Below are 16,758 nucleotides of genomic sequence, written 5' to 3'. Positions count from 1 at the left end.
TGTTAGTAAGGCTTGTCATGCAGCAGAAGGATGGGGCCAAGAAGGTGAAGTCCCGCTAGGCCTTGGGTACCAAGGAGGCCAAAGAGAAGAGGAACGGCACCAACTCTGCAGCCAGGGTGAAGTCCAGAAATGTGAGCAAGGAGCAACCCCACTGTAGAGAAAGAAGAAAGGAAAAAGGGAAAGTGAAACCACAGTGGCAAGTTTAGAGCTGGATCAGGTCCTGCTGAACCCACCTCTGTGGAGCACCAAGGAAACCACTGAGTCTGCAGACAGCTTCACAGGATGGCAAGTGAAGCTCAGAAAATACAATGAGGACCTGGACTTCAAGGTGGTGGGTGATGACTGGGAAACCATCACCATGCTTGGAATTGGCTGGACATCCACCCTATCAGCTTCTGTACTGGTCTGGCAGGCAGAGGAGCCTCCAGAAGATGACAAGCATTTTATAGGCGGCATGCAAGTTGCCATTTGCAACAATATCTTGTCCACCCTTTTGGTTCCTTAACTGCCACCTCAATAGTGGCAGGCTTGGGAGAAGTAGTGGAATGGTGGCAGGCGAAGGGGATTAGACGTGTGAAGACCCTGAAGAGGGTGGGCCAACTGGTAAAGGCCCCATCCGGGTTCACAGATGCAAATGTGGGCTGATTTGCTGGCAGCAGGAGTTGACAGAAATAAAAATGATGAACAGCCTAGTGCTCTGCTCCTAGAGCTATGGAGGCAACTGAGACCGGAACAGCAGTTTACCAAGTTTGGGAAACACCGACAGCAAGAGATATGGGTGGTTCAGCTAGAAAATTACATGGCATCCAAGGATGTTCCTTCGGATGCCCTTTTCCACTTTGAAATACTGTAAAGGCTGTGTCCTTAGCTTTAGAAATTGGATGGCTCCCTGTGCGGAGGTATACTATAAAGGCTGTGTTCCATGATTGCTACTAACCTCTGATGCTCTTGCAGATTTAGAACAGTGTGCACCAGAGGTTATAAGGCATACAGAATCACGTGGATGGGCTGTGAAAACTCCAAAAATCTGCTCTTTGAAGGGGTGGGCCTGGTGCGTGTGTGGGGTTTTGTGGGCCCTTAATAAAAACCCTGAAATTTCAGGGCCCTGCAATTTCACAAGGATAGACAGTGGACTAGACTTGGCCATGGAAGATAAAGGCACTCCACATGTGGTGGGTGGCTCTTCTAACCCCATGAGGACAAGGACTGCAGCATGAGTTCCAGGTGATACCTGGAGTTGGGTTTTGCTATGTATTAGGGATGTAACTATTTGCTGTTGTAGCGTCTACTGCTGTTGCAGAATGTGGGTTCAAGGGTCAGTGTTACTAAGCCAAGGAAATATCGCAGAAGATGGACTGCGCCTGGATTGTGAGGTGAGAGACCCTGAAGGGGTAGAATATAGAGAAAGAGCAAATTAGTCAATATGGTGGTGGTCAGGCCCTCTCACCCCCATGTCCTCTTGCTCTTACCCCACATTTTGTGAATAATAACTTTGCATGGTTATGTAACAGCTGAGATCATTTGTAGCACTGCACATGTGCATCATGACCTATATAAGCACCACCTGAAAAGCCCTTGTGACTGCCTGCTGGGTCCACCAAGAGAGAATATAGCATGTCTTGCTATTGTGCCATCCTGGAGAGAATAAACATGTCTGCAGTTCCTACGCCTCCTCGAGTTCTCTTCCAGCTTCCCGACTCATGCTTTGCCTACCCTGAGTTCAGTGGACAGCAAGACAGGGGTTATGCCTTCAAAAACAAAAATTAACAAAAAACTATTTACTGTGACTTCCCTGGCAGTCCAGTAGTTAAGACTTCATGCTTCAGTAGCAGGGGGCACAGGTTTTATTCTAAGTCAGGAACTGATCTCGCCAGCCTCAAGACATGACTCCTGTCTGCCAAAAAAAAAAGCTTACACAAAGCGATAGATAACTGAGAAGAGAATTGAGCATAGGAGAGTCCTGGGATAATCAGTGTGCTATAGTCTGAGCCCCAAGGATCATGTTATACATCTTTAAAAATTATTTATGTGGCTGCTTGAGACTCTAGTTAAGATGTGCAGGCTTAGTTTCTCAGTGGCATGTATCAATAAATCTATTTTTTTTTTAATGATATTTCAAAGCAGTCAGTGTTCTACAAAACAGATGATTCACTCTAATCATATGGCTTGTCAGGGAAATACAAAGGGGTAACTTTTTTAAACTGAAATTGCCAAATGCATTGTGAGGCTCTGATTCAGACAGACTAGCTATAAAAAGAGAAATCTGGATTTGGATTGGATATTAGATGTTGTGAAGTTGTTGATAATTTTATTATGTGTGGTGACATAATGATTGTATTTCATAGTCCTTATCATTTGGAAATACATACTACACATACTGGAATATTTACCGTAAGATGATTTTGTGTCTGGAATATGCTTTTAAAAACTATATTAGTTTGCTATTAACAAATCACTATAAACTGGGTGGCCTAGAACAACAGAAGTTTATTGTCTTCACAGTTCTTGAGGCTAGAAATCCAAAATCAGGACATTTTCAGCATTGGTTCTTCCTGAGGTTTATGAAGGAGAATCTGTTCCACCCTTCCATCTTCTGGAAACCTCGGGCATTCTTGGCTTGTAGATGGCATTCTCCTCGTGTCTTCATATTGTCTTCCTTCTGCATATCTGTCTCTGTGTTCAAGTTTCCCCTTTATTAAGGTACTAGTCCTGTTGGATTAGGGCTCCTCCAAAGTCACTGCAGACGGTAACTGCAGCCATGAAATTAAAAGATGCTTACTCCTTGAAAGAAAAGTTATGACCAACCTAGATAGCATATTCAAAAGCAGAGACATTACTTTGCCAACAAAGGTCCAGCTAGTCAAGGCTATGATTTTTCCAGTGGTCATGTATGGATGTGAGAATTGGGCTGTGAAGAAAGCTGAGTGCCGAAGAAATGATGCTTTTGAAGTGTGGTGTTGGAGAAGACTCTTGAGAGTCCCTTGGACTGCAAGGAGATCCAACCAGTCCATTCTGAAGGAGATCAGCCCTGGGATTTCTTTGGAAGGAATGATGCTAAGGCTGAAACTCCAGTACTTTGGCCACCTCATGTGAAGAGCTGACTCATTGGAAAAGACTCTGATGCTGGAAGGGATTGGGGGCAGGAGGAGAAGGGGACGACAGAGGATGAGATGGCTGGATGGCATCACTGACTTGATGGACATGAGTCTGAGTGAACTCTGGGAGTTGGTGATGGACAGGGAGGCCAGGCGTGCTTCGATTCATGGGGTCGCAAAGAGTCAGACACAACGAGCTACTGAACTGAACTGAACTGAATGACCTAACCTTAATATGATCATCTACAGTTGTCATATTTCCAATTAAGATCATATTCGCAGGTATTGTGTGTTATCTTTTTGGGGGGGACACAATTTAACCCATAATAAATACTGCAGCAAAAAGTTTTAAAGATTAGAAAATGTTGATAATTGAAACTATTTGGGCACATAGGAATTTATTATGTTTTTCTCTTATTTTGTGTGTGTTTGAAAATTTCCGTAATTAAAATTTAAGAAATGTGTGTGTGAAACAGATTAAATTGATATTTGTACACTCGTGTTCATAGCAGCATCATTCACAATAACCAAAAGGTGGAAGCAATTCAAGTATCTATAGACAAATGAATCAGTAAAGAAAATGTGATACACACATACAATGAAATATTATTCAGAGTTCAAAAGGAAGGAAATTTTGACACATGCTTCAACATTAGCTGTTAAGACATTATGCTAATGAAATAAGCCAGTCACAAGAAGAACGAGTGTATGATTCTTCTTATATGAGGTTCCTGGAAAAGGCAATGGCACCCCACTCTAGTACTCTTACCTGGAGAATCCCATGGAGGGAGGAGCCTGGTGGGCTGCAGTCCATGGGGTCGCAAAGAGTCGGACACAACTGAGCAACTTCACTTTCACTTTTCACTTTCATGCATTGGAGAGGGAAATGGCAACCCACTCCAGTGTTCTTGCCTGGAGAATCCTGGGGACGGGGGAGCCTGGTGGGCTGCCGTCTGTGAGGTCCCACAGAGTCGGACAGGACTGAAGCGACAGCAGTAGAGTAGCCAGAATCATAAAGACAAAGTAGAATGGTGGTTGCAAGGGGCTGGGAGGAAGAAGGGAATGGGGAGTTAGTGTTTAATGGATACAGAGTTTCAATTGGGGAAGATGTAAAAGTATTGGAGATGGATGTTGGTGACAGTTGTACTGCAAAATGAATGTAATTAATCCCGCAGAACTATATATATTTGAAAATGGTTAAAATAGTAAATTGTACAAACCAGCTAAGGACTTTCTTGAGGATACTTTAAAAGATGCGAGGATAAGCATTTACTGTTTAACTGCAAAGATCGATTGCAGTTAAACAGTAAATGCTTATCCTCGCATCTTTCCCAGTATTTATTTCATTTATACATTCCTCATTTATTCTAAAATAATATTAATAATTATAGTTACTGCCTGTTGGCTTTTTTTCCCTTGCTTTAAAAACTGGTATTCCTGTTTTTAAGATCATAAAAAGATGCTTGTTTTCCCTTAAATTTTAAACACTATAAATTTGAATTCTAGATTATATAACTTACTATTTTAAAAATAAGTCTATAAAAATAATCCTGATGGCTTATATTGTCCTAGAAATATTATAACTATTTCTAAATGTCTTATCATTTCTATTACTGATTTCTTTATTTTGTACAAATCAAAAACATCTTCTTGGCCCAGAGCAATCAACCAGTTACCCAGATTTACTGGTGCCTCTTTGAGGTTTTTTGGTTTTGTTTATTTTGTTTTATTTTAAAATATCAATTATTTCTAATGCCATTTAAAAACAATTAAATGGGGAAAAATAAAATAAGAAAACACCTTTTGGGCAACTTAAATGGCATTAAATCCTGGTCCCAAGATTTGCATTCAATACAAATTTCACCTGAAAGAAAAAAAATCTCTGAATTGCCCATCTCTGTTCCTTTACTGTATTTCAAATTTGTAGCTAAATCTCTAGAGTTGAGTGTACCAGCTAAATTTTTGGAAATTGTTTTTAAAGGAAGAATTTTTTTGTTTTGCCTACTTTATATGATGAGAGTAAAAAGCTGAAAAAATTTATAAACTGTAAAATGCTATTTGAATATTATTGCCATATGAGGTAGGGATCGGTAAGAATTTAGACGATGATTACTCAAACTTTTAAGTTATTCCTTCCCCAGGTGTATGATACAACTTGACTTCAGCTATAAATATGAGATATATAATTCATAAGGTAGTGCAAGGATGGAATAATTTAAGTAGAATATGTTGAATGAGTTAAGGAATTCACAAACCAAGGAACTGAACAAGAGAGTTCAGCTTTCCAAATGGGTTAGATCAAGGGAGAATTATCATAGTGTGAACTTCAAATCAAACCTGGGCACCACAAGGTAAGTAACCGTATTTGCAAAATTCTGTTTCCTGAAGAATTTCTTAGAACTCAGGAATTTCAGGAAGTGATAATTGGGATGTAACTTTCTTCTTTATCCTCACTGTATACAGTAATTGGCTTTTGGGGGGTGTGTGTGTTATAGATGTGAGATCTGAAATCCGACTTTTCTCTTGCTCTTTTGGAAGCATTTTGTTCCCCCTTCTTCCCAAAAGAGTGGAAGCCCAGGGTGGTGTGTGTGTATGTTCTGTTGCTCAGTTGTGTATGATTCTTTGCGACCACATGGACCCTGTGGACTGTAGCCCACCAGATTCCTGTCCATGGGATTTTCTTGGCAAGAATACTGGAGTGAGTTGCCATGTCCTCCTTCAGGGGATCTTCCGCACCCAGGGATTGAATCTGTGTCCCCTTTGTCTCCTGCATTGCAGGCAGATTCTTTACTACTGTGCCACCTGGGAAATTACTTCTAAAGTATCTAGATCCTATGAGAATAATTTTCATTCGGACTATAAGCAGTCAAAGGAGAGTAACACAGAGTAGAAGATAACAACCAGGCAGCTACAATTGGAACTAACTGCTATTCTTCCACCCTACTCCTCCCCTCCTCTCCTTCAACTATCTTTTATTTTATTAAATAAAATGACTTTGAACATTTTAAAGAAACATGCCATTTCTTCAGGCTGAAACCAAAGTTAGTAGACTAAGTAGGAACTAGTGCATGTTCAGTCTCTCAATTGTGTCCAACTCTGTGCGACTCCATGGATTCTAGCCTGCTGGGCTCCTCCATCCATGGGACTTTCCAGGCAAGACTGCTGGAGTGAGTTGCCGTTCCTTCTCCAGGGGATCTTCCTGACCTAGGGATCAAACCCATGTCTTTTGCATTGGCAGACAGATTCTTTACCACTGAGCCACCAGGGAAGCCAATAAATAGCAACTAGGCAAATGCCTTAATTTGACCTAATTTATTTGTGTGTTTGTCTGTTCAGCCACTATCAAACATCCATTCTGTGTGAGAGCCAGTGCTAAGTACTAAGACTATAAAAATAAATCTTGGAACTTCCCTGGTAGTCCAGTGGTTAAGAATCCATCTTGCAATGCAGGGGATGCAAGTTCGATCCCTAGTCAGAAAACTAAGATCCCATATACCAGGGAGCAATTAAGCCTGTGCACCACAGCTACTGAGCCTGCATAGTGCAGCCCGCCTGGACACAGTTCAAGAGTTCATGCGTCACAACAAAAGCTCCTGTGTGCTACAGCTAAGACCCAACACAGCCAAATAAATATTTTAAAAAATAAATCTCTGCCCTCAGTTAACTTTTAGTCTAGTGGGAAAGAGCACAAGTAAGTAGGCTGTTACTTTGCTCTATGCTAAGTTATCTGGTAGAAGTGGGTACCAAGTGTTGTAGGAACACAAACTTGGGTCCTCAGGGAAGATTTCCTAAGAAAGTAAACCTGAGGAAACTCCTGATGAATAATTAAGAGTAGGGAGTTAGAGAGTATTCATAAAATTTTACTTCATCTTCTATGAACATGGAGTAATGTATATCAAATACTAAAGGAAAGCATGGCTTAAGTATGTCCTGCAGGAAGTGAGGCAGTTGGAGTAGAACCAAGAAAATGTTAGTTACAAGAATCGTGGGTAGGAGTTTGTAGTAAAAAAGAAGATGACTTGTCAGTGATTTGGTGGCTTACCAGTTTTGGTTTCGTGTCTTTGGAAGCCTAAAGACCTCATAAAGTGTGAAATAGGGCTTCAATAAAGAGACAACCTTTTCTGTGATAGCATCAGAGCCGATAATCACCTTCTTGGTCTCCCCAGAGTGAGGTGTAGGCAGCATGACTCTGACCCTCAGAAACTTCCTAACGCGTACTACCTAATAATAGAATGGAACTCATGTGACCCTCTTCTCTTTCATTCTTTTTGCAGGCACCCAAGAATACGTTTCCACACAGGCCTTGTGGACGCCCACCTCTACTGCTTGAAAAAATACGTTGTGGACTTCCTAATGGAAAATAAGTAAGAAGGAGGGAGATTGAGTCAAACTCACAACACTTAAGCTACCCTGTGACTTAGTTAACAGTTTTAAACCTTGATAATAACCAGTTATATAAATAACTAGTTTGTATAAATAACATAGTTTATTATAGAAACGAAATTATGTTATCAGCATAATTCATCTATACCAGCTTATATTTTGGGGGCCTGTGCCATGATAACCAGCAAATTACTTTTATAAAACTAATATTCACGTATGAAGCATCTTTCTACACAGCTTCAGGCTCTTCCTTCTTTCTGCAAGGGTGAGCTCCCCAACTGTAGTGCTATTTGTCTCCAAGAGGATGTCCTTTCCCTAGGCAATTGTCCCATAGATGGGCCCTCTTAGCAAAGGGCCAGACACTTACCCAAGAGAAGAAAAGAAAGAAAAGCAAGTTTTCCTCCAATTTTGTAAAAGAAGTCCACCTCTCCGAGTGAAGTTTTATGAATTTCATGAATTCATTAATTTCATGAATTAAGAAATTTGGTACTTTGTGTAGTTTTGCTTTGATAATAGAACTGTGGGCCTTAAACACTTGCCAGAGACTGTCTGGCAGATCACAGGATGTGGGTGGGTTTCCAGAAAGAAAACTTCCATTTGTGGTTGATCTCAAGGATTTTTTTCATACATAATTTTATTTATTTATTGTTTATTTTTTTACTGAGGTCTTCTTTGCCGCGCGGGTTTTCTGTAGTTGCAGAGAGTGGGGTCTACTCTCTAGCTGTGATGTACAGGCTTGTCATTGCAGTGGCTTCTCTTGTTGTGGACACAGGCTCTAGTGTGAACAAGCTTCAGTAGTTGTGGTGTACTAGCTGTAGAGCACAGGCTCAATAGTTGTGGCACATGGGCTTAGTTGGTCTGCTGCATGTGGGGTCTTCCCAGATAAGGAATGGAACCCATGTCTCCTGCATTGGCAGGTGGATTCTTTACCCACTGAGCCAACATGGAAGCCTAATCTCAAGGATTTTGATAGGCAATGCAACTAGAGTCCTCAGAAGAACAGGTGGGAAAAAATTTAATAACTACCTGGTTAAGAAGAGGAACAGCTAGTCTTCCTTGATGGCTTCTGGATAAGTTTCTACCTTGCATAGTACTGGTAACTGGAAAGCAGTCAGGCTGGTACGACATCAATAAGTTCCCTCAGACGAGCTGGGGAAGGAAGTCTGAGAACCTGAGTTTAAGTGCTAAGCATGCTCTTGACTGGTGGACTTGGATATATACAAGAATATTGAGGGGAAGGGAAATTGTCCCTCCATGCCCAATATAATATTTTTTTGCAGCATCCTAACCCTTACCACCTATAACTCCTGCTGCTGCTGCTGCTAAGTCACTTCAGTCGTGTCCGACCCTGTGCGACCCCATAGACAGAAACCCCATGTAGAGCCAATGGTAAAACAAATTATTTGGGCTCCTGGAAAGCTTTCCCAGCTATTGTTGTTTCTCTGTTTTCTCTCACCAGGACAGTATTGCCCTGCTCCCTTCTGACTTATTCTGTTTTTTCATTCAACCAGCACATATTTATTAAGTTCCTGTTACAAGGCAGGCATTGTGCTAAATCAGCTGTGGGATCCATGGTGAATAAGCAGATAGGGGCTCTGCCCTTACAGAATTAAAGTTATCAGGACCCATTTTCTAGTTACCAGTGTCTGGGCTATCCATGTTTTAAAAGTGAAGTTAATTCTTTGCCATGAAAGGGTTTATTTTTTTAATCTCAAGTGAAAATGAATCACTGTCAAACAGGTCCTGGCCTTGACATGCTGAGAGAGGATACAGTAACGGTAGAGACTTTTTTTAAAAAAATTATTTCCTATGGAAAATTTCACATAGATAAAAAAGTAGAGAAAGTGATGCGGTTAACTCCCATGTACCCCTCATACAGCTTCAGTTCAGTTCAGTCATTCAGTCACATCCACCTCTTTGCAACCCCATGGACTGCAGCACTCTAGGCTTCCCTGTCCATCACCAACTCCCAGAGCTTGCTCAGACTCATGTCCATCGAGTCGGTGATGCCATCCAGCCATGTCTACTTCTGTCATCCCCTTCTCCTCCTGCCTTCAATCTTTCCCAGCATCAGGGTCTTTTCATATCAGCCAGTTGTTTGCATCAGGTGGCCAAAGTATTGGAGTTTCATCTTCGGCATCAGTCCTTCCAATGAATATTCAGGACTGATTTCCTTTAGGATTGACTGGTTTGATCGCCTTGCAGTCCAAGGGACTCTCAAGAGTCTTCTCCAACACCACAGTTCTAAAGCATCAGTTCTTCGGCACTCAGCTTTCTTTACAACCCAACTCTCACATCCATACATGACTACTGGAAAAACCATAGCTTTGACTAGACAGACCTTTGTTGGCAAAATAATGTGTCTGCTTTTTAATATGCTGTCTAGGTTTGTCACAGCTTTTCTTCCAAGGAGCAAGCATCTTTTAATTTCATGGCTGCAGTCACCATCAGCAGTGACTTTGGAGCCCAAAAAAATAAAGTCTCTCACTGTTTCCACTGTTTCCCTATCTATTTGTCATGAAGCTGGATTTAGAAAAGGCATAGGAATCAGCAATCAAATTGCCAACATCCGCTGAATCATAGAAAAAGCAAGAGAGTTTCAGAAAAGCATCTACCTCTGCTTTATTGACTACACCAAAGCCTTTGACTGTGTACCATGAAATGATGGGACCAGATGCCATGATCTTATGTTGGGTTTTGAGAGAACTTTTTCACTCTCCTCTTTCACTTTCATCAAGAGGCTCTTTAGTTCTTCTTCGCTTTCTCCCATAAGGGTAGTGTCATCTGCGTATCTGAGGTTATTGATATTTCTCCCAGCAAGCTTGATTCCAGCTTGTGCTTCATCCAACCTGGCATTTCGCATGATGTACTCTGCTCACATGATGTACTCTGCATATAAGTTAAATAAGCAGGGTGACAATATACAGCCTTGACTTACTCCTTTCCCAATTTGGAACCAGTCTGTTGTTCCATGTCTGGTTCTAACTGTTGCTTCTTGACCTGCATAAAGATTTCTGAGGAGGCAGGTCAGCTGGTCTGGCATTCCCATCTCTTTAGGAATTTTCCACAGTTTGTTGTGATCCACAGAGTCAAAGGCTTTGGCGTTGTCAATAAAGCAGAGGTAGATGTTTTTCTAGAACTCTCTTGCTTCTTCTATGATCCAACGGATGTTGGCAGTTTGATCTCTGGTTCCTCTGCCTTTTCAAAATCCAACTTGAACATTTGGAAGTTCACAGTTGACGTACTGTTGAAGCCTGGCTTGGAGAATTTTGAGCAAGCCCTCATACAACTTCAGTAGTCACCAATTCATGGCTAATCTTAGTTTATATTTGCTACCACCAATCTTGCCACTGTCATACCAGATTATTTTAAAGCAAATTATTATAATTTCATCTGTTATGATTTCAATTGTAATTATGTATAAATATTTCAGTATCCCTAAACAATACCTCAGTACTACTCTTGCACTTAAAAAAAAAAAAATCTAACAGCATTACCAAATGGGATTTTAGCTTTTGGTATCTGAATATGCAGTAGTTTTGCAACAAAGCCATCTGCTCATCCTGGCTGCTGCAGCTCCTTTGTAGCTCATTTGACCCCCACTGGTTAGCAGGTCCCCCACCTGGCAAGTGTACTGTGGTGGTATGTACCTGGAGGACCAGCCTCAATTTGGTGATTCTATGGCTCCTGGCCAGAAGCTCCACCAAATGGGACTTTGCCAGAGCTTGCTGTAACAGAGGAGGATACGGAGCCTCAGCTCAAACAACCTCCCCACCTCAGGGTCTTAAAAACCTTTATATCTTTCTTCTCCCCCTCCTTCTCCCCCTCTACCTCTCAGACTTGGTGAGAGTAAAGGAGGCATTTATAGTAATCTGGTTATAAAAATGACTCCTTTAGAGATAGATGGGGAAAAGGAAACCTAGGAGATACAGCCTCAAAAAAGGACTGTTTTAGCAATCCTTTCTCTCACCTATGAAAATTACCATTTGGCCCTGTAAATTTTAATTGTCTATTAATACATATTAATGTCTTCCATGCAGATTCCTTGAGATTAGATTCCTACCTGGATTGATAAGGCATTCAATATATGCTTGATGAATGGAAGAAAAGGAGATGCTGTGACAGTTTAGACAGCAGAAGTAATTAGGTACATCAGTCGTTAAAGAAGATGAGTATTTCTGCAGTTGAGTAGAAAAGCTATAGGGAAGGGTGTGGAAAGAAGAAAACCTGTACAGTCTTTGACAAGAGAAACTTAAACTGAGCTGTGTGACCCTAGACAGGTGTCTGCCTTTCTGTACTTCACTTTCCTCAGCTGGAAATTGGAACAGATGGTACCTGACACATAATGGTGATTGTGAAAAATACTTGTGAAGAGCTTAGAGTAGTACTTGGTGCACAGTAAAGACTTCATTGATCACCTGTGTTGCTGGATGCTAAAGATGAAACAATAGTTTCTGCCTTCAGGTTGCTCACAGTTTAGAGAGAGGCAGGCAGGTTAAATTATTACAGTAAATGTGCTAAGTAGTACGAGAGTATAGAAGAGTAGTATAATAGTGAGCTAGAAGCACAAGGGAATTTGGGAGGGAAGATGGAAGTACTTTATATCTTGATTTGGAGTAGTGATTACAGTAGTATATATTTGATAAAACATATTGAACTGTGTGTTTTAAATAAAAGTAAAGTCTTAGTTGCTCAGTCATTTCCGACTCTTTGCAACTTCATGGACTGTAGCCCACCAGGCTTCTCTGTCCTTGGAATTCTCCAGGCAAAAATACTGGAGTGGGTAGCCATTCCCTTCTCCAGGGGATCTTCCTGACCCAGGGATCGAACCCGGGTCTCCTGCATTGCCAGCAGATTCTTTACCATCTGAGCCACCAGGAACTCTTAAATAGGTACATTTTATTATATTTAATTTACAAAATATATATATATATTTTAAAAGTTTAAAAAATGAATTGGACTTATAATTTTTAAAAAATTCAGAACAATAGACATTTAATAAATACCTAAATATATTCCAATTGCTATGTTGGGGGGTGAGGATACCAAGATGAATACAGTCTTACAGACCATTGTCTCTGTAACCTAGAGAAAATTATATTATGAAACAAAAGAGAAAAAATGAGTCAGAGATCCCCAGTCTTAATAAATGTGAAAAGGGCACTTCAGGCAGCAGGAGTGTCATGACAGCTATGCTTTAGAAAGATGCTCCAGCAGCAATGGGAGGGAGAGACTGAACAGTTACTGGGCTGAGCTTAATAAGGTAATGTCGTTCAATATTGATTTTTAGCTAAGAGTCTATTGTTTCCCAGCTGGCTTAATATAGCATTCTCCTTGCTAGGCTTCTGCCTCCAGCCTGTCCTCTTTTAATTCATCCTTCACAAAACTACTGGGGACTTTTCTAAATTGCAAATCTGACTGCATCATATCTAGTTGACGAGCATCGCCACGTCCAACATTTACCAGTTGAAGTAATGCATGGGCCCAGGAAGTAGTGCCTGGGGTAATAAAGATGTGGCAGGAGTTGCCTTAGGGATACCACTGTTTGACTTGGATGCCAATGTCGTGCTGAATGTCTGCTAGTCTACATGTGCATTAAGGCACTTAGCTTCATCAATATGTGATCTTGAGTTATTTCTAACTCAAGCTTTCCAAGTATCAAATAAATCTTAGAAGTCATTAAAAAAAAAAAAAAAAAGAGGATTGATAAGTTTGACTAATACCAGTTTTTAAAGTTCTGTGTTGTGGGGGAAAAAAAATCCAGTAAACATGGTATAAAAATAAAGGGGGGCTTCCCAAGGGGCTCAGTGGTAAAGAATCTGCCTGCAAGGCAGGTGATGTGAGTTTGATCCCTGGATTGGAAAGATCCCCTGGAGAAGGAGAAGGAAATGGCAACCTAGTCCAATATCTTGCCTGGAGAATCCCATGGACAGAGGAGCTTGGCAGTCTACAGTCCATGGGGTCACAAAAGAGTTGGACACACACGACTTAGCAACTAAAGAACAACAGAAATAAATAACAAATACCAAGCTATCCCAAACACTAGTTTCTGTACATTACAAAGAGCACTTAAAATCAATAAGAAAAAGACTAATGACTCAGTAGAAAAATGGATAAAAGCTGTAAGTAGTGGGTTCATAGAAAAAGCTAATATACATCAAAAGATGCCTACTCTCATAAATAAAAATGTATGTTAAGCAGTTTTAAAATACTATCCTTATTGTATGACAGAGATTTTTAAATTTTGTGATGAAGCTAGCAAGGCTGTGGGGAAATTCTCTTATACTTTTCTACATAAACTTTTTGTAGGGTAGTTGATGATACCTATCTGAACTTACAACTATATACTCCCTGCCTAAGCAGTTCCTCTTCAAAGACTCTATCCCACAGAAATATTTACTTAAAAGTATGGAAATATTCATTGCAAAATGTTCTTTGCAGCATTGTTCATAACAGGGAAAAGTTGTAACAGTTTAAACAAGATAATTAATTATATTATTGTGCAACTGTTAAAAAGAATGAAGTATGACTGTGTGGTGATGTGGAAAGATTTCCAAGATACTTTTACTTAAAAAAAAAAAAAAAAAAGGCAAATTGCAGTATTAGTGTATATTTTCAGTGTAATGTAATTCAATTATTTGCTCTAAAGAAATAAAAAGATATACATAAATATGTTTTAGAAGGTCTTTTAATCCATTTCTGAATGTAGTTTGACAGATGGATAGTCCAAAGATTGTCTGAAATTTTTAATTCAAAAATGTGTTGGATTTTATGGCCAGAGCAGAGCTTAGACTGAGTATTATCACTGTGATGTCTCTTGAGGCTGAGTGGTAAACTAAAAGTTTCTCCTCTTTTACAAAGTAATCTGATCTAAGCTTAAGGAAGCTGGCCATTTTGGAACTTTTTGTGTGACTTAGCAACAGTTGCTCCAAAAGGAGACTGGCCCTGTAAAGCACTCAAGCAATATGTTGGCTGTCTGAGCTGAAGCCTTGGAAGACAGGAAGTTTATACCAGAATTAGTACTGGTTTCCTTTAGCACAGAAACCCGGGGAAAGAATTGTCTTTCTTTTCCTTTTCCTGACCTGTTAGACCTGCTAGCTAGTTTAAGAGATGTAGAGGAGATTAATCTTTAAAAAAGGAAGAATTAAAACTGAATACTTCCTTTCTGTTCAGAAGAACCCAAAATTGTAATCAGCCTCTCCTAGTGTTAAAACCCAGTCCATCAGTGCAGGACATACACCCTTAGGGCTTGGCCTTCAGAGCACCATCCATGTACCAGGCACTGTTCTGGGTACTTTACACACTTCAGTTCATTCACTCCTTAAAATAATTCTCTCATTTGGTATTAATTTCATATTATAGAAGAGGAAAATGAAGCTTCAAATAATTTGCTGAATGTCATACAGTCAGGGCACTAATAAAATCAGCTACTGTTGATGAATTGATTGCTAGCAATGTCCACCACATATCTCAGATGTCTCTCTGTTACAGACACACACACATGTTCATGTATACCTGGAAGGATAAGAGAGCAGTCACAGCTTCCTGGCCTTAGCTAAATAGAGATGGAGGGGAGTAAGGACTTCAGCTCTACAAACTGAAGTCAGGAATTGGGAATAGGCAACTATGCTACATGGTCAGAATCAGGGTGATAGTTAAAGCCGCATGGAAGATAATGTGATAGACTGCCTAGAAAAGCCATGAGTCACATAGGAAAGCAGAGAAGAGACAGACAGATGAGGGACCATGTAGTGCCATGGGAGATAGGCAGGAACCTTGATTTCTTACTGTTCAGTACATGTATCCATATGAACTTATCTGTACTTGTGTTCCTATCCTTAGATGTGCTAGAGATTGTATGAGGTATCTTTTACCTAAACAACCAAATAAAACTAAGGTAAGAATTTATGGTTTACATAATCTTCTAACCAGAGCTGTTATATGGTAGCTGTGTACTGATATCTGAATATGTAGATGCTACCAAAATTAAACTAGGGTAGTCTTCTCGGGACTTCTTGGTTACAGTAATCTTGATCTCTGGGACTTCTTTGCTGCTGAGAAAGGGACAAAGTCCTAGCAGCACATTGACTTTTGTTGTTGTTGTTTCATTTTGGTTTTTTGATGGTGATTTTCATTTATTTATTTATTTAGACTGCACCGGGTCTTCATTGCGGCACACAGGCTTTTTCTAGCTATGGAGCACGGGCTCTAGAGCCCATGGGCTTCAGTAGTAATGCTTAACTGGTATGCTTGCCTTCTTTCTTCTCTGACAACATTCTTAAATATCCATTAAAACTCACCTAGATGTTACTCCTCTAGGAAGTTTTTTCTCAATTTTTTTTCTCTTCACTTCCACTTAGAATAGGTACCTTTGCTTTGTGCTACCATAGTAGTCTGTGTTTATCTCCATTAGGCATGAAATCATTCTCTCTTCTGATCTTGTATAATCTTCAGTTATCACATGCATCCTATTAAATTGGATTTGCATGTCTTTTTTTTCTACTTTTGTTAACTCCTTGAAGACAGAAACCAACTCTGATTCATCTTGTGACACATAGTAGATGCTCTATAAATAAAAAGGCAGCCAGATCATCAACTTCATCCTGAAACCTCTAAGTGCTATTTCAAGGGGCTTCGAGGAGCTCCAGTCCTTAATGTCTCAGCGCAGAAAGAATTCAACAAGAGACAAAGTGATATATAAGAAGTGATTTGTTAGTAGGATGTTTGTGAGGCTTACAGGCTGGTGGGCAAGAGGGCCGAGAACTTAGTGGGCTGCAGTTTTATAATCAAAGAAAAATTAGGGAAGGGCGAAAAACCACCTTCTTCCTCATTCTTTTTATTATCTTTTTTTTTTAATTGGAGGATAATCACTTTATAATATTGTATTGGTTTCTGCCATACATCAACCTGAATCAGCCATAGGTATACACACATCCCCTCTCTCTTTATTTTTTATTTATTTTTAATTAAAGGATAATTGCTTTACAATATTGTGTTGGTTTCTGCTGTACATCAGCACGAATCAGCCATAGATATACACACATCCCCTCTCTCTCAAACCTCCCTTCCACCTCCTATCCATCTCACCCGTCTAGGTTGTCACAGAGCATGAAGTTTGAACTCCCTGTGTCATACAGCATATTCCCACTGGCTATCCATTTTACATATGGTAAAGTATGTTTTCACCAGGACTTCCCTGGTGGCTCAGATGGTAAAGCGTCTGCCTACAATGCAGGAGACCCGGGTTCAATCCCTGGGTCAGGAAGATCTCCTGGAGAAG

The 16,758-nt window shown here is 40.2% G+C and overlaps 1 protein-coding gene across 1 annotated transcript in view; it reads left to right on the top strand.

The window, feature by feature from the left end:
- The window catches only part of EIF2B3 (eukaryotic translation initiation factor 2B, subunit 3 gamma, 58kDa), a 113,859-nt gene that overhangs the window by 64,114 nt on the left and 32,987 nt on the right, over positions 1 to 16,758 (top strand). The window contains exon 6 of the mRNA XM_010847825.1: positions 7,370 to 7,459. Within this exon, the coding sequence (XP_010846127.1) occupies positions 7,370 to 7,459 (90 nt within the window). The remainder of the gene's footprint in view (positions 1 to 7,369; positions 7,460 to 16,758) is intronic.

This window comes from Bison bison, unplaced genomic scaffold (genome assembly GCF_000754665.1).
Source record: "Bison bison bison isolate TAMUID 2011002044 unplaced genomic scaffold, Bison_UMD1.0 scf7180017864256, whole genome shotgun sequence".
In the NCBI taxonomy this organism is placed as follows: domain Eukaryota; kingdom Metazoa; phylum Chordata; class Mammalia; order Artiodactyla; family Bovidae; genus Bison; species Bison bison.
The sequence above is the reverse complement of the archived record's forward strand: the minus strand, read 5'-3'. Positions and strand labels throughout refer to the sequence as shown.